Raw genomic sequence first — 25,929 nt, forward strand, 5'->3', positions numbered from 1 at the left:
TTTGCCGTACGGGATGACGATTGTTATATTTTAATAGATCGGACAATTACGCACGCTACGGTATATAATATGTTTATTTCTTTTTAAATATTTTTTTTTTATAATGGGACAGGGGGGGGGGGGTGATTTTAACTTTAATTGGGGAGGGGCTTTGCGGTATTTTTTAAAAACATTTTTATTTTTTACACATTTTAAGTCCCCCTGTGGGCTATTACCTGCAACCATTAGATTACATACACTGATCATTGGTATGCCATAGATATAGCATTGATCAGTGTTATCGGCGCTCTGCTCATTAAGCCTGCCTGTGTCAGACTCAATCAGCAGAGCGGCGATCGGACCGATCGGAGGAAGGTAAGAGATCTCTGGTGGTTCGGCACAGCAATCGAGATGCGGGGGTCCTGATCGGTAAGTGACAGGAACCGCTCTTGCCACTTACATTAAAACGCAGCGATTGCAGCGTTTAAGGGGTTAATGACAGGCTGCAGCGCGAAGGGTGCAGCCTGTCATTAATGGTGAGGGCCCGGCTGCTAATTGCAGCCAGCCCCCACCTGCTATGAAGCGCGCTTCTTAGCACCTTAGACACCCAGGACGTAAATGTACGTCCAGGGTTGTCTGGTGACAGGCGGCCAGGGTGTAAATGTACGTCCAGGGTTGTCTGGTGACAGGCGGCCAGGGTGTAAATGTACGTCCAGGGTTGTCTGGTGACAGGCGGCCAGGGTGTATATGTACGTCCAGGGTTGTCTGGTGACAGGCGGCCAGGGTGTATATGTACGTCCAGGGTTGTCTGGTGACAGGCGGCCAGGGTGTATATGTACGTCCAGGGTTGTCTGGTGACAGGCGGCCAGGGTGTATATGTACGTCCAGGGTTGTCTGGTGACAGGCGGCCAGGGTGTATATGTACGTCCAGGGTTGTCTGGTGACAGGCGGCCAGGGTGTATATGTATGTCCAGGGTTGTCTGGTGACAGGCGGCCAGGGTGTATATGTACGTCCAGGGTTGTCTGGTGACAGGCGGCCAGGGTGTATATGTACGTCCAGGGTTGTCTGGTGACAGGCGGCCAGGGTGTATATGTACGTCCAGGGTTGTCTGGTGACAGGCGGCCAGGTAGTATATGTACGTCCAGGGTTGTCTGGTGACAGGCGGCCAGGGTGTATATGTACGTCCAGGGTTGTCTGGTGACAGGCGGCCAGGGTGTATATGTACGTCCAGGGTTGTCTGGTGACAGGCGGCCAGGGTGTATATGTACGTCCAGGGTTGTCTGGTGACAGGCAGCCAGGGTGTAAATGTACGTCCAGGGTTGTCTGGTGACAGGCGGCCAGGGTGTAAATGTACGTCCAGGGTTGTCTGGTGACAGGCGGCCAGGGTGTATATGTACGTCCAGGGCCAGCCTTAGAGGTTTCAGTGCTATTCTTGGAATCTTGGAGTACAGGGAGTGCGCTCATATACTGTGTAGGGAGTGCCCCGCTAATTGTTTTATTGCCCTCATAAACCCCTTTAAGTGCACCGCACAGGAGCATACATGGTTATAACATTACCATCATACAGTGATTATACTATATCACTTCTATACTGCTACTGAGCAAAACAGAATATATATAACAGATGACATATATTACCAATGATACCACTAAATACCTACATTATACCACCACAGCATGACCACTATAACTACAGATCCTAAAAGAGAGCTCCCTTACATCCAGTGCGTCTTCTCTTACTCGTTCACTTTTCCGTTTCCTCTCCATCCAGCCAGGGCCACCATGAAGTCTTCTCCTGGCCATGGATCCTCCTTCCAAAATCTGCTTGTCCTAGCACATATAGTAGTTAGGTCCCCTGTGGCCATATACAGTAGTTAGGTTCCTTTGTACAGACCCTATATATTAATAGGCCCCTCTGTGCATACCCCATATACATAATAGCCCTGCTGTGCAGCTCCAACATCATCAGGCATCAGGCTCGTCTGAACCCTCATATAGCAAAACTACAATTCCCACCATTACTGGGAAGAAACAAATAAAAACTTTAGCCTTTCCAAAAATTGTAGTTTTGCAACAGATGGAGGGCCAAAAGTGTCCCATGTCAACCCTATATAGTAGCAGGCCCCTGACATAGTAGGTGGCCCCCTCTTTGCAGACCACATAAATAGGGTGCCCCCCTCTATGCAGTCCCTGTATAGTAGATTGTCCCCCTCTGGACAGTCCTCATATAGTAGGTCACCCCCTCTGTGCAGACTCCTTATAGTAGATTGCCCTTTCTGTGCAGGCTCCATATCGTACATGGCCTCCTCTGTGCAGTCTCCATATCGTAGGTGGCCCCCCTCTGTGCAGTCCCTATATAATAGGTGACCCCCTCTGTGCAGTCCCCATATAGTAAGTGTCCCCCTCTGTGTATCCCCTAAACTTGATGGTCCCCCATCTGTGCATCCTCTATAGTAGAGGGTTCCCCTCTGAACAAACTCCTGTAGTAGGTGGCCCACCTCTGCATAGTCCTCCTATAGTAATGTCCCTGCTCTGTGCAATTCCCTATAGAAGATTCCCCCCCCCCCGTGCATTCCCCTATAGAAGGTGGTACACATTTGTGTAGTCTCCTACAGTAGAGCCCCATGTAGTCCCCAATAGTACAGCTCCCCATTGTGTAGTCCCCTATAGTACATCCCCCCTTCTTATGTAGTCCCCTATAGAAGTTGGTACACTTCTGTGTAGTCTCCTACAGTAAAGCCCCCCGTGTAGTCCCCTATAGTTTGCACTCTGCTCTCTTCCAGCATAGGCAGTGTGCGTCAGATTCCTGGGATGGCTCTGCAGCTGTAAGGGCCCAGCAGAAGATCCTCCGGTGGACCAGTCCAACACTCAATTAAAGGGGGTCGGCACAGCACTTGGAGGCACCCCTTTTGATTGATGGTTTGATGCACCCTGTGCGCTCACACAAATTACACACCGCTAGTGTTATCCCAGATGGACTCTAATATGGTGGGCATTCAGAAGAGCCAGAAACTAAGGGAAGGGATGTTTGGGGAAGCTTTTGGGTTACTTGGTGTCATACAATCCCCGGGGTGTGTAGGTGTCCCCTCTCTTTGGTGTCATACATGTGTAGGTGTCCTCTCTCTTTGGTGTCATACGTGTGTAGGTGTCCTCTCTCTTTGGTGTCATACATATGTAGGTGTCCCCTCTCTTTGGTGTCATATATGTGTGTGTTTCCCATCTCTTTGGTGTCATACGTGTGTAGGTGTCCTCTCTCTTTGGTGTCATACGTGTGTAGGTGTCCTCTCTCTTTGGTATCGTACGTGTGTAGGTGTCCTCTCTCTTTGGTATCGTACGTGTGCAGGTGTCCTCTCTCTTTGGTGTCATACGTGTGTAGGTGTCCCCTCCCTTTGGTGTCATACGTGTGCAGGTGTCCTCTCTCTTTGGTGTCATACATGTGCAGGTGTCCCCTCTCTTTGGTGTCATACATGTGTAGGTGTCCCCTCTCTTTGGTGTCATACATGTGTAGGTGTCCTCTCTCTTTGGTGTCATACGTGTGTAGGTGTCCTCTCTCTTTGGTGTCATACATATGTAGGTGTCCCCTCTCTTTGGTGTCATATATGTGTGTGTTTCCCATCTCTTTGGTGTCATACGTGTGTAGGTGTCCTCTCTCTTTGGTATCGTACGTGTGCAGGTGTCCTCTCTCTTTGGTGTCATACGTGTGTAGGTGCCCCCTCTCCTTAGTGTCGTACATGTGTAGGTGTCCCCTCTCCTTGGGTTCATACATGTGTAGGTGTCCCCTCCCTTTGGTGTCATACATGTGTAGGTGTCCCCTCCCTTTGGTGTCATACGTGTGTAGGTGTCCCCTCTCCTCAGTGTCATACATGTGTAGGTTGTCCCCTCTCTTTGGTGTCATACATGTGTAGGTGTCCCCTCTCTTTGGTGTCATACGTGTGTAGGTGTCCCCTCTCTTTGGTGTCATACATGTGTAGGTGTCCTCTCTCTTTGGTTTCATACATGTGTAGGTGTCCTCTCTCTTTGGTGTCATACGTGTGTAGGTGTCCTCTCTCTTTGGTGTCATACATGTGCAGGTGTCCCCTCTCTTTGGTGTCGTACATGTGCAGGTGTCCCCTCTCTTTGGTGTCATACGTGTGTAGGTGTCCTCTCTCTTTGGTGTCATACGTGTGTAGGTGTCCTCTCTCTTTGGTGTCATACATGTGTAGGTGTCCCCTCTCTTTGGTGTCATACGTGTGTAGGTGTCCCCTCTCCTCAGTGTCATACATGTGTAGGTGTCCCCTCTCTTTGGTGTCGTACATGTGCAGGTGTCCCCTCTCTTTGGTGTCATACGTGTGTAGGTGTCCTCTCTCTTTGGTGTCGTACGTGTGCAGGTTGTCCCCTCTCTTTGGTGTCATACATGTGTAGGTGTCCTCTCTCTTTGGTGTCATACGTGTGTAGGTGTCCTCTCTCTTTGGTGTCATACGTGTGTAGGTGTCCTCTCTCTTTGGTGTCATACATGTGTAGGTGTCCCCTCTCTTTGGTGTCATACGTGTGTAGGTGTCCTCTCTCTTTGGTGTCATACATGTGTAGGTTGTCCCCTCTCTTTGGTGTCATACGTGTGCAGGTGTCCTCTCTCTTTGGTGTCATACGTGTGTAGGTGTCCCCTCTCCTCAGTGTCGTACATGTGCAGGTGTCCCCTCTCTTTGGTGTCGTACATGTGCAGGTGTCCCCTCTCTTTGGTGTCATACATGTGTAGGTGTCCCCTCTCCTCAGTGTCATACATGTGTAGGTGTCCCCTCTCTTTATGATCCCCATATTCTTTACTACAGTATGGGCTCCACATGGTAACAACATGAGGCTGTGAGTTGTCCTTAATTGAAGCAACAATTTCTTCTTTATTCCTGTATTATACAGTGAGGTTACAGCACTGAGCTCTTTAGGATGGTGAGGACGGATCCCAGCGCCAGGATGATGGCCGTATAGCTGGTGCCAGTGATGGCGCTGTCACTGATGCTGAGGATGGCAGTGGTGCGGCTGGTGGTGCGGCCGGTGGTGGTGCTGGTGATAATGCTGGTGGTGCGGCCGATGGTGGTGGTGGTGCTGGTGCTGGTGCTGCTGTCACCACGGTTACACAGATCGGAGCTGCAGCAGGTGACCGTGAGGTTGACCCCATTCGAGTCGGTGTTGAACGCAGCACAGAGGTCGACACATCCTTTCGAGATAAAGGCGATGTTACCTACAGCAGAGAAAACCAAAATGTGATAAACTGACCATCAGAGTCATGTGACTATTCATCGATGTTACTAAAAGGGGTGGAGCAGCGACAACCTGTCAGCCATGATGTGTAGTCATTGTAGCCTGTTATTTGGCTGTAGTCGAATGGGGGCGACTCCAGGACACCAGGATCATAAAAGTAAAGTGAACTCACCGCCCGACGCCACCATTGTCAGACAGGCGGTTGTAGTGTTGCTGCAGGTGGTCGCATTCAGGCAGTTGGCGTTAGATGTTTCTGACTCACAGGTGTAGCACTGCAGAGAGTAAGCTGCCGACAAAATGGGAGAGGTTAGGGATTACATACAGCTGTGTATCTAAGCTTATCATGGGTGATACCGTCTGCTGAGCCATGGATCGTTTCCTATCGTGTTTTACACCATCTAACAAGCTCCTGTATCTAAGCTTAGCAAGTGTGATACCAACTGATTGTCATGTGTGATACCCTCATACATTATACTGGTTGCCACCCAATCAGTATTAATGTCTAGAGGTCGGTGCCCAGGGCTGCATTTGCCACTAGGCACCAGTGGTCCAGTGTCTATGCGGCACCCTTCATGTTGTGGAGCCTACAAGCTAATAATAAATAAATAAAAAATACAGAGTCTGTGGGAGTTTTGAGTGTAAAATGTGCATATTTTTGTAATTTCTTGTAAATGTATGTTTGTAAACTTGGCAGATTGTATTGTCTGAATGTTAACGGTTAACTGTGTATGTGACTAAATTAGCGTTTTCCTCTTGTTCGCCTTCAGCTTAGAGTTGGCTAGCCATCCGATCCCTGTCGAGGGTACCTCACAGAAGGTACCTCAAAGCAATCCTATGAATGGTCAGTCTACCATCAACCAGGAAACTCCGAGGTCTATATATACAAGCGGACCGGCCATGTGGTCAGGGATCAGCGTAGCTTCCAGTCAGTGTTATGCTCATCCTGTTTTCATTTGTTTCTTTTGTGCGGCTAGTAAACCTCTGTGAGGGGCAAGGACTTATCCACGCTGAGGGGCCGGTCTCTGCCCCAATCATTGCGGCCGATACTTAAGACAGATCATCCGGCCGCAGAGCTCTGATGAGGGCGCATCAGCGTGCGCCCGCATCAGAGCTTCCCCCTGTACACTATGGAGCTTCATTGTGTGAACTGACAGGGTTTCCTACGTCGGCAATTCATTTAATTGCGGCCGCAGAAAACTGACATGTCAATTATTTGCGGGGCCACATGGGATCCTGGCCGGAGCATATACGGCCGGGATCCCATTGAAACTAAGACATACTTCCACCCCGCAAAAACTACGGCCGTTGTTGCCATCGGTAACAATGGCCGTAATTTTATGTAGTGTGAACATAGCCAAAAAGGGATTTGCTAGCCAACTCTCATGGTTGTACTGTGGTTCCTCTACACTACATCTGTTACAGGTGTGTGCCAGGACCCAGGGAGGGCAAATACAACTCCAAGCCCTTTGACAAGTGCCGCAGCAGTAATGCAACAGATGACTGCGCTAACAGAAACTTGTCTTACCTGTACCCCCCCCCCCCCATCATTAAAGTATTAAAGTATGATATCAGGTGTGGGGTCTTACCTGTGTCCCCTATCATTACAGTATGGTATCAGGTGTGGGGTCTTACCTGTGTCCCCCCATCATTACAGTATGGTATCAGGTGTGGGGTCTTACCTGTGTCCCCCCCATCATTACAGTATGGTATCAGGTGTGGGGTCTTACCTGTGTCCCCCCCCCCATCATTACAGTATGGTATCAGGTGTGGGGTCTTACCTGTGTCCTCCCATCATTACAGTATGGTATCAGGTGTGGGGTCTTACCTGTGTCCCCCATCATTACAGTATGGTATCAGGTGTGGGGTCTTACCTGTGTCCCCCATCATTACAGTATGGTATCAGGTGTGGGGTTTTACCTGTGCCCCCCCCCCCATCAGTACAGTATGGTATCAGGTGTGGGGGTCTTACCTGTGTCCCCCATCATTACAGTATGGTATCAGGTGTGGGGGTCTTACCTGTGTCCCCCCATCATTACAGTATGGTATCAGGTGTGGGGTCTTACCTGTGTCCCCCCATCATTACAGTATGGTACCAGGTGTGGGGTCTTACCTGTGTCCCCCCATCATTACAGTATGGTATCTGGTGTGGGGTCTTACCTGTCAACCCATCATTAGAGTATGGTATCAGGTGTGGGGTCTTACCTGTGTGTCCCCCCCATCATTAGAGTATGGTATCAGGTGTGGGGTCTTACCTGTGTCCCCCATCATTACAGTATGGTATCAGGTGTGGGGTCTTACCTGTGTCCCCCATAATTACAGTACGGTATCAGGTGTGGGGTCTTACCTGTGTCCCCTCTATCATTACAGTATGGTATCAGGTGTGGGGTCTTACCTGTGTCCCCCATCATTACAGTATGGTATCAGGTGTGGGGTCTTACCTGTGTCCCCTCTATCATTACAGTATTGTATCAGGTGTGGGGTCTTACCTGTGTCCTCCCATCATTACAGTATGGTATCAGGAGTGGGGTCTTACCTGTGCCCCCCCTATCATTACAGTATGTTATCAGGTGTGGGGTCTTACCTGTGTGTCCCCCCCATCATTAGAGTATGGTATCAGGTGTGGGGTCTTACCTGTGCCCCCCCCCCATCATTACAGTATGGTATCAGGTGTAGGGTCTTACCTGTGTCCCCCATCATTACAGTATGGTATCAGGTGTGGGGTCTTACTTGTGTCCCCCATAATTACAGTATGGTATCAGGTGTGGGGTCTTACCTGTGTCCCTCATCATTACAGTATGGTATCAGGTTTGGGGTCCTACCTTTGTCCCCCCCATCATTACAGTGTGGTATCAGGTGTGGGGTCTTACCTGTGTCCCCCATCATTACAGTATGGTATCAGGTGTGGGGTCTTACCTGTGCCCCCCCCCCATCATTACAGTATGGTATCAGCTGTGGGGTCTTACCTGTGTCCCCCCCATCATTACAGTATGGTATCAGGTGTGGGGTCTTACCTGTGTCCCCCCATCAGTACAGTATGGTATCAGGTGTGGGGTCTTACCTGTGTCCCCCCATCATTACAGTATGGTACCAGGTGTGGGGTCTTACCTGTGTCCCCCATCATTACAGTATGGTATCAGGTGTGGGGTCTTACTTGTGTCCCCCATAATTACAGTATGGTATCAGGTGTGGGGTCTTACCTGTGTCCCTCATCATTACAGTATGGTATCAGGTTTGGGGTCCTACCTTTGTCCCCCCCATCATTACAGTATGGTATCAGGTGTGGGGTCTTACCTGTGTCCCCCCATCAGTACAGTATGGTATCAGGTGTGGGGTCTTACCTGTGTCCCCCATCAGTACAGTATGGTATCAGGTGTGGGGTCTTACCTGTCCCCCCCATCATTACAGTATGGTATCAGGTGTGGGGTCTTACCTGTGTCCCCTCTATCATTACAGTATTGTATCAGGTGTGGGGTCTTACCTGTGTCCTCCCATCATTACAGTATGGTATCAGGAGTGGGGTCTTACCTGTGCCCCCCCTATCATTACAGTATGTTATCAGGTGTGGGGTCTTACCTGTGTGTCCCCCCCATCATTAGAGTATGGTATCAGGTGTGGGGTCTTACCTGTGCCCCCCCCATCATTACAGTATGGTATCAGGTGTAGGGTCTTACCTGTTCCCCCCCTCATCATTACAGTATGGTATCAGGTGTGGGGTCTTACCTGTGTCCCCCATCATTACAGTATGGTATCAGGTGTGGGGTCTTACTTGTGTCCCCCATAATTACAGTATGGTATCAGGTGTGGGGTCTTACCTGTGTCCCTCATCATTACAGTATGGTATCAGGTTTGGGGTCCTACCTTTGTCCCCCCCATCATTACAGTATGGTATCAGGTGTGGGGTCTTACCTGTGTCCCCCCATCAGTACAGTATGGTATCAGGTGTGGGGTCTTACCTGTGTCCCCCCATCAGTACAGTATGGTATCAGGTGTGGGGTCTTACCTGTCCCCCCCATCATTACAGTATGGTATCAGGTGTGGGGTCTTACCTGTGTCCCCCTATCATTACAGTATGGTATCAGGTGTGGGGTCTTACCTGTGTCCCCCCATCATTACAGTATGGTACCAGGTGTGGGGTCTTACCTGTGTCCCCCCCCCATCATTACAGTATGGTATCAGGTGTGGGGTCTTACCTGTGTCCCCCCCCCCCATCATTACAGTATGGTATCAGGTGTGGGGTCTTACCTGTGTCCTCCCATCATTACAGTGTGGTATCAGGTGTGGGGTCTTACCTGTGTCCCTCCATCATTATAGTACGGTATCAGGTGTGGGGTCTTACCTGTGTCCCCCATCATTACAGTATGGTATCAGGTGTGGGGTCTTACCTGTGTCCCCCCCATCAATACAGTGTGGTATCAGGTGTGGGGTCTTACCTGTGTCCCCCCCCATCATTACAGTATGGTATCAGGTGTGGGGTCTTACCTGTGTCCCCCCATCATTATAGTAAGGTATCAGATGTGGGGTCTTACCTGTGTCCCCCCCCCCATCATTACAGTATGGTATCAGGTGTGGGGTCTTACCTGTGTCCCCCCCCCCCATCATTACAGTATGGTATCAGGTGTGGGGTCTTACCTGTGTCCCCCCCCCCCCATCATTACAGTATGGTATCAGGTGTGGGGTCTTACCTGTGTCCCCCCCCCCATCATTACAGTATGGTACCAGGTGTGGGGTCTTACCTGTGTCCCCCCATCATTACAGTATGGTATCAGGTGTGGGGTCTTACCTGCGGTAGCACAGAGGGCGATCACCAGGAGGAGGCTTGTGTACGCTGCCATTGTGAGCTGTGATCTGTGCGATCGGGGAGGCTCGGCCTGTTTATATATTTTTAGGTATATAGGTGTGTAAAAAGACTTTTTTGAGAAAACCAGCATTTCTCTCTGGCCTCTCCTTGTTTATTGTTACTAACACAACATGATAATCTTCTAACATCACAAATATGTACAGGCAGTGCATGTCCCTACCCATAATCCACATAATGCGACTGCTACCGCCATCTCATAACACCTGAGTCATCCAGTGAGCTATAACCAAATATAGTAAGGGCTGTATATAGCACCCAGAATAATAGGACTGTATATAACACCCATGTTTTTTTTTTTATAATCTATTTTACACATTTTTGCACACTTAATTCAATGCTATGAATGTATACCTTAGAGCTACAAGTCCAGGCAAAAATTGAAAATTATGAAAATTGTGCTAAACAAAATCTAATCCCTGACTCATAAAGAGTTATTCTCCAGCGCTCAGAAGAGGAAAAACCCCCATTGGAGGAAACTCTTAGGAAACATGGCTGTAGGATTGCCCTTCCCTTGGGCTTAGAAGGGTTAGTCCAAGTTTAAGTAATAAAATAAAAATAAATTTAATATTGTCATCGCATATATGGTACCCTACACAAACAGATAATGTCTACAATAATACATGATGCAACATTATATTACCAGTAAAGAGAATCAGTTGTAGAGTAAAGATTAAAAAAAGGGGGAGGAAGAGAGGGAAATGGTTTTGTCCAGATCTTCTTGAGAGAAATAAGACAGGATGTTTTATCTATTCCTACACTTTATCCTCCTCATAGCAACTATGTATGTATGTATATATATATATATATATATATATATATATATATATATATATATATACTGTTGTGCACAAAGGTTTACATACCTGCCAGAATTTTTGCTTTCTTGTCCTTTTTTTCAGAGAATATGAATGATAATACATTATCATGGTCAGTGGTCGGATGAAGCCATTTATTTTCAACTAATCATAATGACAACCAATAACATCCAAATCACCCTGATCAAAAGTTCACATACCCTGGTGATTTGGGCCTGATAACATGCACAGACGTTGACACAAATTGACAAAAATTTCAGCCATAACTGCCAGGAAAATAGTTCGGGATGCAAAGAAAAACCCACAAATAACATCAGCAGCAATCCAGGACTCTGAGAACTAGCGGGGCGGCTTCTTCAGGATGCACAGTAAGGAGACACTTATTGTGGGCTGCCTGGTGGAGTCGCCAGAAGAAGCCATTACTGTGCAAATGCCACCAAGTATCTCACCTACAATACACCAAACAGCACAGAGACAAACCCCAAAACTTCTGTCATTTAGAGTAATGAGACCAAAATCCAAATTTTTGGCCACAACCATAAACGTTACATTTGGAGAGGTGTCACCGAGGTCTATAATGAAAGGAACGCCATTACTAGTGTAAACCATGGGGGTGGATCGCTGATGTTTAGGGGATGTATGAGCTAAAAAGGCTCAGGAAACAGTCAAAGTTGACGGAAAGATGAATGCAGCAGGATATCAGCCCGGAGGCTGCACATGGGACATATTTGGACGTTCCAACATGACATTAATCAAAAACACAAGACCAAGTTGACATAAAACAGTGAAGGTTCCGCAGTGGCCATCTCAGTCTCCTGACCTCAATATCATTGATCTCAAGCATTCGGTTCATGCAGGATAGTCCAGAAATTTACAGGAATTGGATTCATTTTGCCAAAAAGATTTGGCAGATTTACCCTCTGAAAAAAAAAAGAGTCTCATCCACAACTACCACAAAAGACTTCAAGCTGTCAGTCTAAGGGCCCTATTCCACCGGACGATTATCGTTTGCATAATCGTTAACGATTAACGATCTTAAACGACCGCTATTGCGAAAGACCTGAAAACGTTCACTCATTTCCATGGAACCATAATCGTTACTTATGATCGTAATTGCGATTGTTTTTCTTTGCTATTTATTCGCTATTGCGTTCGTATCTATTGCGAACGACCGACTGACGTCTTATTCAATGCGAATGATTTGCAAACGTTTTGCGAACGAGCAACGATAAAAATAGGTCCAGGTCTTATAAAGCGATTAACGATTTCTCGTTCGGTCGTTAATCGTTAACTGCATTTCAACCGAATGATTATCGTTTAGATTCGAACGATTTAACCATAATCTGAACGATAATCGTCCGGTGGAATAGGGCCCTAAAGCCCTAAGTCCTAAAGCCCCCACAGTCTTGCTTGTATAATGGTATATTCTTAGGCACAGGTAGAGGGAGGAGTTTATGCATGCCTAATGTCTGGCTATTAGGAGGGTGGGTAATATATATAGTGTTTTGCTATGAGAAAAGTGGGGGGGGTGTATATATATTTATATATATATATGTGTGTGTGTTAATAATGTATTGCTATGAGAAGGATGGGATATATATATATATATATATATATATATATATATATAGTGTATTGCTATGAGGAGGATGAGGTTTAGGAATAGATATAACCTCCAAGCCCAGAAGAACAGTAATCCTTAAGGACGGGGCCCATTTTCGTTTTTGCGTTTTCGGTTTTTCCTCCTTGTGTTTAAAAGGTCATAGCACTTGCATTTTTCCACCTAGAAACCCACATGACCCCTTATTTTTTGCATCACTAATTGTACTTTGCAATGACAGGCTGAATTTTTGCATTTGGTACACTACAAAACCAGAAAAAAAATCAAATTGAAAAAAAAAAAAGGCATTTCTTTTATTTGGGGGAACTGGGTTTTTACGCCATTCGCCCTGGGGTAAAACTGATTTGTTATGCATGTTCCACAAGTCGTTACGATTACTATGATATGTAACATGTATAACTTATATTGTATCTGATGGCCGGTAAAAAATTCAAACCATTGTTAACAAATATACGTCACTTAAAATCGCTCCATTACCAGGCTTATAGCGCTTTTATTCTTGGGTCTATGGGGCTGTGTCAGGTGTCATTTTTTGCGCCATGATGTGATCTTTCTATCGGTACCTTGATTGCGCATATACGACTTTTTGATCGCTTTTTATTCCAATTTTTCTGGATTTGATGCGACCAAAAATGCGCAATTTTGCACTTTGGGATTTTTTTGCGCTGACGCCGTTTACCGTACGAGATCAGGAATGTGATTAATTAATAGTTCGGGCGATTACGGACGCGGCGATAGCAAACATGTTTATTTATTTATTTATTTGTTTACATTTATTTATAACCTGGGAAAAGGGGGGTGATTCAGACTTTTATTAGGGGAGGGGGCTTTTTACTATAAACAACACTTTTTTTTTTTTACACATATACTAGAAGCCCCCCTGGGGGACTTCTAGTATATATACTTTGATCTCTGCAGAGATCAATGAGATAGGCACTCGTTTACTTCCGGCTGCTGCAAGCTGGGGACGGCGCCATCTTGGACAAGTCCCCGGCCGGCATCAGTAACGGAGATCGCTCCTCCGGGACAACGTCCCGGAGGAGCGATCTCCCCCACTAGACACCAGGGAACGGTTGCCTCCGGTAATCGGAGGCAGCTGTCATACACAAACACACACATATACATATACACCAGTGCTACAGACATTGCTGACATACACACACACATATAGATACATACACATACTGACACATACATATACCTACAGATACATATATACACACACTGAAATATACATATACCCACAGATACATATATACACTCAGTGAAACACATACACAGCACTTACCGCTCCCAGGCTTCCCCCCTCCTCCTCTTGTAGTACGGGCTGATCTTCACATAGAAGTATTGAGGACCTTTGGGTCATGTGACCATAAGGTCCTTCATCCCTCTCCTGTACTGTGCAGGACCTGGCAGGTCCTGCTCCTCTGTTCAGCCAACTCCCCCGGCACTACAGTGAGGGGGCTGAACAGTGCAGTGGCGGGTCTCCCTTCCTCTCTGGACCCCTGGGGGTACAGTGGTCCGATGTCAGTACCTACCATGAAGGCAGGGCAGGCTTCCTTGGGCCCCCTTCCTGCAGGGGCCCCACAGCAGTTGCCTTCCCTGCCTTCATGGTAGCTATGCCACTGGAGGATGTCAAACCTCATGGTGGTGACTAGTGTTGTTCGAACTGTTCGAGAAAAGTTAGGTTCAAGTCGAACATCTCGATTTTCTTGAACCAAACTGAACATTTTACTGTTCGTTCGAGTTTGAGTTTACGTTCTAGCGCCTGTTTGCCAGCCAATCAGTGCAGAGAAATACATAGAAGTGTAAGAAACTTTATTGCTGAGGTGTAGGGGTCTCATTGGCTGCTAAAATCACATGACCATCTCATATATATATATATATATATATATATATATATATATATATATATATATATATTATATATATATTCTGAACGCCATTCTCAGCTCACTGTGCTGTATAGACTGCTCTCTGACTGATTGCATACAAGATTAGTTAGATAGGTAGTCAGTGGGGTGTTCAGCAAGCTTAGGGACAAGCTTAGAGTAGCATTATTTCAGCAAGTATTTTCCTGTTATTGACAACAATACTCAGCTTTGGGATTGCAGGCTGCATCTTGGATTTGCCAGTTCATATATAGTGCCCCAAAGTGTATTTTGGTCAGCTCACATAGATTTACAGCTATTTAAAAAGAAATAGTTCACATCTGTTATACGCAGTAATCAATCGTACATAGGATTTGTGTACTTCCATAAATCCAGAGTGGGTAGATCTGTATTTTTGTGTTATATCTGATATCATAGCTATCATATTTAGCTTTTGAACATGGTGAGACCCAGAGGTGGTAGGCAAGCAATGACAGGCGTAGGAAGGGGAGATAGAGGTAGTACACAAGGCGCTCCCACCAGTGCTCCGGCCAACATACAAGTGAGAACATCGTCAGTAGCAGGACCGTCAGTTCCCTGTGCACCTTATTACTGAACAGCGTTGTCAATCTGTTCTTCAGTGGTTAACGGACCCTGAATCCAGGGGATTGACCTCCTCTTCCTCTCAGTGACGGCCACAAATGTCATCATCGTCATCATCATCATCGTCAGTTTCACTGGAAGCAAACATGGGTAGAATGTCCCTACCCAATATATAGGCCACTGAAAATAATCCACATTCTGAAGAGCTCTTTGACCACACAATGCAGTTGGGGGTCAGAAGATCAAGAGGCCAAGAGGATGATTTAGTCTGCTGTGACGCCCAATGGCTGCTGCCCTCAGAGGAGGATCAGGAAGCTGGTCTGTCTCAGAAATACTGAGCGGTCAGCAATGCCTGAAAGTGCCTGTGGCTTCTAGCCCGCAGTTTGAGGAAGTTAGACTGTCAGATAAAGGAAGTCACCTGTCATGATAAAGATGATGATGATATTGCGGATCCAACGTGGTCTTTGGAGCGACAGTTGCCTTGGGCATCATCGGTGGAGGATGAGGAGGATGGGGTAGTTACAGTGCGGGTCCAACCTCAGAAAGGGAGAGGGCGGTCACACAAGTCTGCTGACATTTTTCCGCCAGCCGTGGTCAGTGATAGCAGCGGGAAAACCGCTACTAAGTTTTTGAGGTCCTGAACCTGTGAAGCCTGGGCCGTTTTTGATCAAGCCTCTAAATCGCCGACCGATGTGATATGCCGTATTTGCCGACAAGGCGTCAGTAGAGAAAAAAATGATAAGTGTTTAAGTACCACGAGCATGAACAGGCACATGTAGGGAAAGCATGAATTGCTGTGAAATAGTCACTCTGTGAAAAAAGGCCACACAGGTCCTGGGCTTCCAACCACCGTGACATCCTCTGCCTCCTACTCCTCAACTTCCAAGCCAAAGCAGCCCGACATGCCGATGCAGCATGACCAAGCACCATCTCCAGTCCCAGATACTGTCGCCTGCTTCCCACCGCCAGCAACACAGCTGACACCTTCTCCTATCATCAGTGTAACCTGCACGCCGTACAGCAGCAAGTCCAGCAGCCAGTCTTCTGTGTACCAGGTGTGGGAGCATAAGAAATGCTTTCACCCCAACCATCCCAAAGCCAAAAAACTTTATGTTGGCATTACCAGGTTGTTGGCTTTGGAAATGTTGCCTTTCCACCTGGTGAACACAGATGGCTTCTGCCATGTCATGGCCCTGGCATGCCCCCAGTATCAGATGCCTAGCAGGCATTTTTTTTGCAAGAAAAGCTGTCCCTGCCCTGGCCCAGCATGTTGCAGAAAATACATGAAGCGCGTTTGCTGCATCTGTGTCCACCAAGGCCCATCTGACTACAGACACATGGACCAGTAAGCACGGCCAGGGTCGTTACATATCCCTGACTGCTCACTGGGTGACTTTGGTGGCTGACACTGCCTCTGGTGCCTCTGGGTCTCCGTCAATATCCTCCAAAACTTCTGGCATGGTGCACAGCCAGTATCCACAACCTCAAACCTGGCACCAGGTAAGGTGGTGTGCGACAACGGGAGCGATCTCCTTGCTGTCCTTAAGATTGGCAGACTTACATTCGTGCCTTGTCTGGCACACTTCATAAACCTGGTTGTGCAGAAATTTCTTAAAGGAAACCTGTCACCCCCCGTGCCGGATCCCGACCCCCTGTTAGATCCCCCTATACTTACCTCATCGCGCCGGGTCCCGCTTCCTGAGCCGGTCGGGTGATTGAGATTTAAGCGCCAGAAGCCCAGCGCACGCTCACAATAGAGTGAAGAAGGCTCAAGGTCTTTGCTGCCTCCCAGGAAACCGAGAAAGGTCTTAGCTCTTCGCACCCTGCTTCGGCCCGACTACCAGCATTGCAACGTGATCTGTGCCTCCCCGTCAACCGTCTCATATGTGATATGGCAACACGCTGGAATTCCACGCTCCACATGCTCCTACAGTTGTGGCAGTAGCGTAGTGCTATTATGCAGTACAAAATGTTGCATGGCCTGAGTAGCAGTGGTGTGGACCTCTGGGTGGTCACACATAGAGAGTGGAGACAGGTGAAGGATCTGTGCACCATCCTTGCCATTTTTTAAGAGGCCACCTCAGTCGAGACGATGTCCTTTTCAGCATCACCATTCTGGTGATATTTTTACTGGAACAAGTGTAAGGCACACAGGTCTCATCAGTGATGGAGGAGGGGGAGGAGGAGGAGGCAGACACAGAACCTTATTCACCGGAGGATGCAGAGGACCCAACTGTTTCACAGTTGTATAGGTCTCCTTTAGGCACTGGTTCTAGATTGAGGATGGGTGCAGTATGACAGTACAGCTCCCACAGTGGAGTGCATGAGGCTACCCAGGGCTCTGGTGACGGTCAGGATGAAGATGTGGAGAAGGATGAGGAGGCAGGGGGGGACACCACCGGTACTGATTACCCTTCACTGGTAAGAGGTTGGCACAGATTACAGGGGAAGTGGAAGATCCTGTTAATGCCCCTCGACCCCGAGGCTTGGGAGATCCCGGTAGCATCTCACACATGAGTGCTTGGATGCTACATTACTTCCAACGGCGGCTACACAGCAGATATTACTTCAGGCTCCTTCTCTACTGCCGCTAGCAACTCCCTCTCTACCACTTCCTACAGCGCGACTGCAGTGTAAGACATTCAGATTTAAGATTTCAGCCTCTCTCTCTCATCTCACACTTCATGGGAGGGAGGGAAAACTGGATAAGGAGAACTGTGAGCCACTCCCGCGATCGGTCCGGCCCGTAGAACGGATGACTCCTGCCTAGCACCGTGGGGTCCCCTCTCTGGATTCCTCCCTTCAGCTCCCTTCGGAACTGACAACTGAGGTACAGCTACTTCCCCTACTTGCCTCCCCGGGGCGATCCTCCTCTGCAGTTAGTGTCTCTCCATCATTACTTTCCGACACTGATCATTCTCTGCCTCCTACCAGCCCCAAAGCTCAATCTGTCACTGCTACTGCTATTCCTGAGGACTCTACAGCTGCTCTACATTATGGGGACTCCCTCTTCACTTTGACTTCTCTAGGACGGATCCTGGGTGATTTTAAAGGTACCATCTTGGAACACCTTGCACGAGTAGTTGCTGTCTTCAAACGAGCTGTGTCAGCAGTGGACTCTAGACTTCATTGTGTTGAGTCTCAGGTGACGACACTAAATGCTACATGTACATCCTTAACGGCCTCCTGTAAAGATTTGGATGCGACTACAAAGCTACTGGCAGACACTCGAATGTGTATCGCTCCAGACAGAATAATATTAAAGTAAGAGGTATTCCGGAGGATATCGATGTTCCTGGTTTGTCTGGCTATGTGCAGCGCTACCTTAAGACTGTACTTCCGGATTATTCAGCGAGAGATCTAGTGATTGACTTGGCGCACAAGTTGCCCAGACATAAAAATATTCCACGTGACAGCTCTAGACATACCATAGTGCGCCTCCATCATATACGCACTAAATTTGCCCTGCTGACAGCGCTTAAAGGGAAAGTGACTGTGCCTGCTCGATACCAAACGATCTCTATATTCTTGGACATTTCAGCTGCTACTATGCGTTGGAGGAAATCCCTTGCCCGTCTTGCCTGTGACGTCTATATTACAGAACAATCATATTTTGTACACCTGGAGGTCCCCGGCTCCACTAACAATTTTTAGAAAAGAAGCATCCTGGGTGATCGATTCATGGAAGAGGTAATGACTTTGCTCCGCACTTGGAACCTGTTGTCTCATTAGTCTTCATTATCTTTTCCTTGTTTGCTCCAGTTGCTCCAATATGTCTAGTTTTATAAGTGACTCAGACTTTATTAGGGATAGGTGTTAATGCTCCGGTTATCCGACTGTTTAGTTGACTCACTTCTTTCTCGTTTGGTCCATTTCTCGGCATCAGCTGCTCTTTTGTGCCCACCCACCAGGGGCTGGCTGGCAGATTTTAGACTGGGGGGCAAGCACACGGCACTGGCCCTTGACTGGCAGGCTAGCGGCCCATCCTTCAAGGACCACTCTGGCCCTTACCTGGTATTACCCTCCCCAAATAAGTGCGGGAAAGGAAGATACTACATGCGCCACAGAATTATAGTATTGTGGCCAGTGTTCCCAGCCACGAAAAGCCCTTGTAATTGTCTCACCTCCGGATGAAATGTCTCAAGCCCCTGAGTACTTCTTTAAACCTAGTGGTCTCTCACATGCTATATAGTATGTAATGAGAGCTATCCCAGGATATATATCTATTGGATTAAAGGGAACCCAGCTCAGGTGCACAGCATAGTACCTTAGGATGCCTTTACACAGAGAGATTTATCTGACAGATGTTTGAAGCCAAAGCCAGGAACAGACTATAAGCAGAGAACAGGTAATAAAGGAAAAACTGAGATTTCTCCTCTTTTCAACTCCATTCCTGGCTTTGGCTTCAAAAATCTGTCAGCTAAATCTGTCTGTGTGAATGCACCAGGGTCAGTGCTGTAATCATTTACATTGCCCTTCTGGTTCTCTTATGTTACAACCATCAGCCCTGAATCTCTACAGCACCAGCTGTTATCAGAGGAGGTACTACAACTCCCAGCATATCCTGAGGGCTGCAGACTGTAAGTAAATGCTGGAAGTTGTAGTGTTTGCAGCTGTTGTACTTGGAGGATTCTTGGTGTATTGTATACTGGAGGCTTTGTGAGAGATCAGTATACAGAGTTCTGTGGGGGCTCAGTGTGTGGATGTGACCCCAGAACAGAACTGATAACGTTATATACCGTTACTGACCAAATCCAATACACCAGTATATAAGAAACATATATTATCACTGTGACCACAACCATTACCACCCCATACTAACTAATACCACCAAACCATAACTGAGATCCAGTATACCCAGACCAATAATACCAGTATAAAGGAAACAAATATCACAACCCCTTCACCACCGCCGCCATTACTAACTAACATCCACTGTACAAATACCAGGATCATCCACATAGAACATGGGTCTCAAACTCGCGGCCCTCCAGCTGTTGCAAAACTACAATTCCCATCATGCCTGGGACAGCCAAAGCTTTGCTTTGGCTGTCCCAGGCATGATGAGAATTGTAGTTTTGCAACAGCTGGAGGGCCGCGAGTTTGAGACCCCTGCCATAGAAGGTTCTCATTATTAAAATGTGTCTGCTGGTCGAGATATCATGTGTAATCGAAGATACAGAATGAGCTGCTAGATAGGAGAGCGGAGAGCCACTTCCTACTATCTATCTCCTATCTATCTATCTATCTCCTATCTATCTCCTATCTATCTATCTATCTATCTATCTATCTCCTATCTATCTATCTATCTCCTATCTATCTCCTATCTATCTATCTATCTATCTATCTATCTATCTATCTATCTATCTATCTATCTATCTATCTCCTATCTATCTCCTATCTATCTATCTATCTATCTATCTATCTATCTATCTATCTCCTATCTATCTATCTATCTATCTATCTATCTATCTATCTATCTATCTATCTCCTATCTATCTATCTATCTATCTATCTATCTATCTATCTCCTATCTATCTATCTATCTATCTATCTATCTATCTATCTATCTATCTATCTCCTATCTATCTATCTATCTATCTATCTATCTAGATAAAGAAAATTCAACTGCAGCACTTCCAGGCTTAAATTGAAAAAATACGTGATTTATTCCATACGTGACATGCAGGGAAAAACAGCGACGTTTCGCTCCTCCACTAGGAGCTTTCTCAAGCCAATGAATACACACATCAAAAACAGCAAGTGTTATATACATCCGTGATGAATCAATTAGTGACGTGTACTAAAAGTGGGAGTGAATAAATTATTGAAATGCATAATTTAAATATCGTTCTTGTAAGGGAATTTTTCATTCCAACAGATAAAGTGCCTAATAAGGTAGTGAAAGTTGTGCCAATAACATAAATGAAATGCAAAAAATACATAATGGAGCAGTAGTAGATCTCACACAGACAGTTGGAGTTCCGACATCTCGTGGTGAAGATAAGCAGTGAACCGCACGCTCGCTTGGAACGCACGGCCATATTAAGGATTGTCAAGCGTCTCGGTATCCAAGCAACTGGTGGTGATGTCACAGATAGACATCAGTGGAAGGAATGAACTCACATGATCAGCCCCAGCGATGAGACCATCCAATTAGCACACGAATTCAAACCCTCCGTGAGGAGGGCGATCTCGTTCAGGTAGCAACCCTCCTGAATAGAGGTGCACATCCCGAGGATCTAAAGTCTTCCTGTGGGGGCTCATCGGGAGTCGGCCGTATGCAAAGGGTAATGATGTTCCACCTAAGTTGCTGAACAAAATATTTTGGATATCGGACGGTAGGATGAATCTGAGGAGATGCAGGATGTCATTACTGTCGGTGAGGATCCACACTTTCTGCCCCAATGGTAAGGCTTGATAACATGAAGATCTAAAAGAATAATAAAGAACATGAATATAAGGAATAATGTTTTTAAAAAAAACAAGGAATCTATATATATATATATAATAAATTAAATTAGATATATACAAGTGTATTCACAGATATTCAAATGTGAAGTTTACACGCATGTAGGACTAGAGAATTGATACCTTATCTAACGTAACAATATTTTGGTAGTATTTTGTAATCAACATTTAATCCCTGTGGTTTCAGGGTTCCTAAGCGGAAGATCCACTGTAGTTCCCTCTTCTTCAACATAGATACGCGGTCACCCCCATAGGGTAAGTGTGGAATGTGATCTATGAACATGATTTTTAAATCACTCTCTTTGTGTTTGTAATCAAAAAAGTGTTTTGATACAGGTAAATCCTGTTTACCTTTCCTGATCGTATAACGATGTTGGGTTAACCTGGTTTTCACGTCATATGTGGTTTCTCCCACGTAAAGTAGCTTGCACGGACACCATATAACATAAATGACATATTCAGAGTTACAGTTTAAAAATTTATTAATGGTGTATATTTTTCCTGTGCTAGGGTGTTGAAAAAATTGACCCTTGTGGACATACCTACAATTGACGCAGCTCCCACAAGGGAAGCAGCCAACTACACGTGGGCCCAAAAAGGTAAGTGATGGTTGTGTTGGTAATGTGACATCAGTTTTAACAACCCTATCTCTAATGTTGGGCGCTCTCTTATAGGACATTAAAGGTTTTATTTGTAAACTATCTATATGAGGATAGCTCCTTTGCAAGATATGCCAGTGTTTGTGGATAATCTGGGTGATGTTAGGACTGTGCGAATTGTAGGTAGTGACAAATGGGATACGATCAATAGTCGACTTATTTTGCTGTTGTATAAGTAAAGAGTTTCTGTCAAGATCTCTGACCTCATTTGTCTGTTGTGTGATAAGTGTCTTGGGATAGCCCCTCCTTTGAAAGTTTCTGGCCAGAGTAGCAACTGCATTTTCTAGTTTGTTCTCATCAGAGACAATTCTCTTTGCACGTAAAAATTGACTCTTAGGGAGTCCGCGCTTCATTGGCACTGGATGGTTTGAATCATATCGTAAAAGCGTGTTCTTGTCAGTGGGTTTGACATACATGTCCGTAGCTAACCTAGTGCCTTCTTTGTAGACTGTAGTATCTAGAAATGGAACTTGGGTATGTGAATGTGTGATTGTAAACTGTATGTCCCTATCAATCTCATTCAAAAATTTCCAAAAATCCAGTAACTCACTTTCTGTGCCTTTCCAAATAATGAACACGTCATCTATGAATCTCCACCACCCCAGGAGATTCCGGGAGTGGTGGGATCCATAGATATACGTCTCCTCAATGTATTCTACGAAGAGGTTGGCATAAGTTGGTGCTACGGGACTGCCCATCGCAGTCCCGATCAACTGTAAGTAATGTTGTTTGTTAAATGTAAAAAAGTTACAGGTAAGTATCATGTGTAAAAGTTGTAGCAAAAAATCTTGGCATGATGGTGTAAGATTAGTTTTGTTCAAGGTGTTTTTAATGGCATTCATGCCATTGGTGTGAGAAATGGAAGTATACAAACTAGCTATATCCATGGATGCTAAAATAACATTCTCATCAATTGCGATGTCACTGATTTTTTGAATGAAGTCTGATGTATCACGAACATAGGACCTCATTTTTGTCACATGCTCCTGTAATATTTTGTCAAGAAAAATTGCGGCATTGCTCAAAATCGATCCTCTACCCGAGACAATTGGTCTCCCTGGAGGGTTATTAATGTCTTTGTGTATCTTAGGAAGGAGATATAATTTAGGGGTGAGAGGATATTCAACCCATATATATTCTCCCAGTTTTTTATCAATGATTTTGTCATGTAATGCTGTGTTGATCAAAGCTTTTAATCTTTGTTTAATAGATTCTGTTGGATCACGGTCAAGCTTAAGGTAAGTAATATTATCATTTAATTGCCGTTCTGCCTCAGTGATATATTGTGTGGTGTCCATAATTACTATGCCACCCCCCTTATCTGCAGGCTTCACTGTTATTTCTTTCATGTCGGATAAAGTTGTTAATACATTGTACTCTTCCGTGGTTAGATTTGGACATCTCAAAAAACCATCGGGTGTGTTGCTTCTGAGAATGTCCAAATCTTTTTTAACCAAAGCTATGTAGGTCTCTAGAGAATGAGAAGTGATAGGTGGCATAAAGTTACTCTTGGAAAAAAGACCGAATTTATCAGCAGATAATTCACATATAGCATTATCCTTCTCTAATGTTGATTTGTTAACTAAATCACCCCAAATCTTCAGTTTAATACGTCTGAAGAATAGGAATAAATCCAGTTCCAAATCAAACCATTTAATAGTAGTGTCTGGACAATATGAGAGACCCTTACTCAATACATTCATTTGCATGTCGGTAAGCATAATAGATGAAATATTTACCACAGAATTATCTCGATCAGAGTCTCTCAGTTCGTTTTGTTGTCCTCTTTCTTTTTCTCCTTCTCCAGAAACTTTCTGGTTACTTGTGTCCGAACTGGCTTGAATGTCGCGGTTCTTCCTGTATCGGTGTCTCCTCTTCCCTCCGCGTCTGGTTGGACGTTTGATCTTGAGGGGATCCGATTTCGCTGTCCTAAAAAAGCGGCACCTGGCGCAGGTGAGTCCATAGTCGAATTCACACTTGTTGCTCGTTCTCTTCGCGTTCTTTTGTTGCCGGTGGGTTGTGAATTCCAACTGTAAACATTACCAGATAAATAATCTTTTTCATCTCTGAACCATTTATTTTGCTTTATTGGAGCTTTAGTGGAGGAGCGAAACGTCGCTGTTTTTCCCTGCATGTCACGTATGGAATAAATCACGTATTTTTTCAATTTAAGCCTGGAAGTGCTGCAGTTGAATTTTCTTTATCTATATAGACACCTGTGGATCAGGGTGTAACCGCAGGCACCCAGCAAGATTTCATTTGAGTGCTGCGCTAACTTTGCTTTTTCTATCTATCTATCTATCTATCTATCTATCTCCTATCTATCTATCTCCTATCTATCTATCTATCTATCTATCTATCTATCTATCTATCTATCTATCTCCTATCTATCTATCTCCTATCTATCTATCTATCTATCTATCTATCTATCTATCTATCTATCTCCTATCTATCTATCTATCTATCTATCTATCTATCTCCTATCTATCTATCTATCTATCTATCTATCTATCTATCTCCTATCTATCTATCTATCTATCTATCTATCTATCTATCTATCTCCTATCTATCTATCTATCTATCTATCTATCTATCTATCTATCTATCTATCTCCTATCTATCTATCTCCTATCTATCTATCTATCTATCTCCTATCTATCTATCTATCTATCTATCTATCTATCTATCTATCTATCTATCTATCTATAAGAACACAGACAATAGAGCACACTTGTCAAACTCCGTCCCTCCAGTTGTTACAAAACTACAAATCCCATCATGACTGGACAGCTAAAGCATGACGGGAATTGTAGTTTTGCAAAACCTGGAGGGACGGAGTTTGACACCCCTGATAAGTTATAAGACCTTATAAATGATTATAGTGCAGTTACATTCGGTGACTCACAGTAGGCGTCTTCTCTGCATGAAGAGACGTCCACTTTTCTTTTTCTTCTCCATCTGGCTCCGGCTATCATGAAGGCTTCTCTGGCCAGGACTCCTCTCCATCTGTCAGACAGACATTTTAGGCTTCTTGCTCCAGCAACATCCTCATTTGTACATCCCACCATATAGAATGCCCCCCCCCCGCTGCACATCTCTCCATATAGAAAAGCCCCCCTGCTGTACATCCCCCATATAGAATAGCCCCCCTGCTGTACATCCCTCCATATAGAATAGCCCCCCCCCAGTGCACATCTCTCCATATAGAATAGCCCCCCCCCCCTGTGCATTCTCCCTCATAGAATAGCCCCCTGTGCATCCCCCCTCATAGAATAGCTCCCCCTGTGCATCCCCCCTCATAGAATAGCCCCCTGTGCATCCCCCCTTATAGAATAGCCCCCCTGTGCATCCTCCCTCATAGAATAGCCCCCCTGTACATCCCCCCCCATATAGAATAGCCCCCCTGCTGTACATCCCTCCATATAGAATAGCCCCCCCCCCCAGTGCACATCTCTCCATATAGAATAGCCCCCCCCCCCCTGTGCATTCTCCCTCATAGAATAGCCCCCTGTGCATCCCCCCTCATAGAATAGCCCCCTGTGCATCCCCCCTCATAGAATAGCCCCCCTGTGCATCCCCCCTTATAGAATAGCCCCCTGTGCATCCCCCCTCATAGAATAGCCCCCTGTTCATTCTCGCTTATAGAATAGCCCCCCGGTTCATTCTCCCTTATAAAATAGCCCCCCTGTGCATTCTCCCTTATAGAAAAGCCCCCCTGTGCATCCCCCTTATAGAAAAGCCCCCCTGTGCATCCCCCCTTATAGAATAGCCCCCCTGTGCATCCCCCTTATAGAATAGCCCCCCTGTGCATCCTCCCTC

The 25,929-nt window shown here is 45.8% G+C and overlaps 2 protein-coding genes across 3 annotated transcripts in view; both read right to left on the reverse strand.

Moving 5' to 3' along the window:
* Positions 1-25,099, reverse strand: part of LOC138784264 (lymphocyte antigen 6E-like) — a 59,217-nt gene extending 34,118 nt beyond the window's left edge. The window contains exon 1 of the mRNA XM_069959778.1: positions 25,016-25,099. The gene's annotated coding sequence lies outside the window, so the exon portion shown is untranslated. The remainder of the gene's footprint in view (positions 1-25,015) is intronic.
* Positions 4,852-10,072, reverse strand: LOC138784263 (prostate stem cell antigen-like). Of its 2 annotated transcripts, XM_069959777.1 has the most exons (3): positions 9,993-10,072; positions 5,385-5,498; positions 4,852-5,192 (listed from the first exon to the last, which is right to left on the reverse strand). In XM_069959777.1, the coding sequence occupies exons 1-3, from the start codon at positions 10,042-10,044 to the stop codon at positions 4,876-4,878; spliced, it is 483 nt and encodes a 160-aa protein (XP_069815878.1). In that variant the 5' UTR covers positions 10,045-10,072; the 3' UTR covers positions 4,852-4,875. The 2 variants fall into 2 exon arrangements, 1 of the variants encoding a protein (XP_069815878.1); XR_011361801.1 differs by lacking the exon at positions 9,993-10,072 and having other exon boundaries at positions 5,285-5,719.
* Positions 25,100-25,929: the final 830 nt, after the last annotated feature.

This window comes from Dendropsophus ebraccatus, chromosome 2 (assembly GCF_027789765.1).
Source record: "Dendropsophus ebraccatus isolate aDenEbr1 chromosome 2, aDenEbr1.pat, whole genome shotgun sequence".
Classification (NCBI taxonomy): domain Eukaryota; kingdom Metazoa; phylum Chordata; class Amphibia; order Anura; family Hylidae; genus Dendropsophus; species Dendropsophus ebraccatus.

Bases quoted from the DNA above. Each gene is read 5' to 3' on its own strand.
- LOC138784263 (XM_069959777.1), bottom strand. From the start codon at position 10,044: ATGGCAGCGTACACAAGCCTCCTCCTGGTGATCGCCCTCTGTGCTACC. The intron at 5,499-9,992 runs GTAAGACCCCAC...TTTTGTCGGCAG, and splicing joins CGCCCTCTGTGCTACCGCAG to CTTACTCTCTGCAGTGCTAC. The intron at 5,193-5,384 runs GTGAGTTCACTT...TCTCTGCTGTAG, and splicing joins GACAATGGTGGCGTCGGGCG to GTAACATCGCCTTTATCTCG.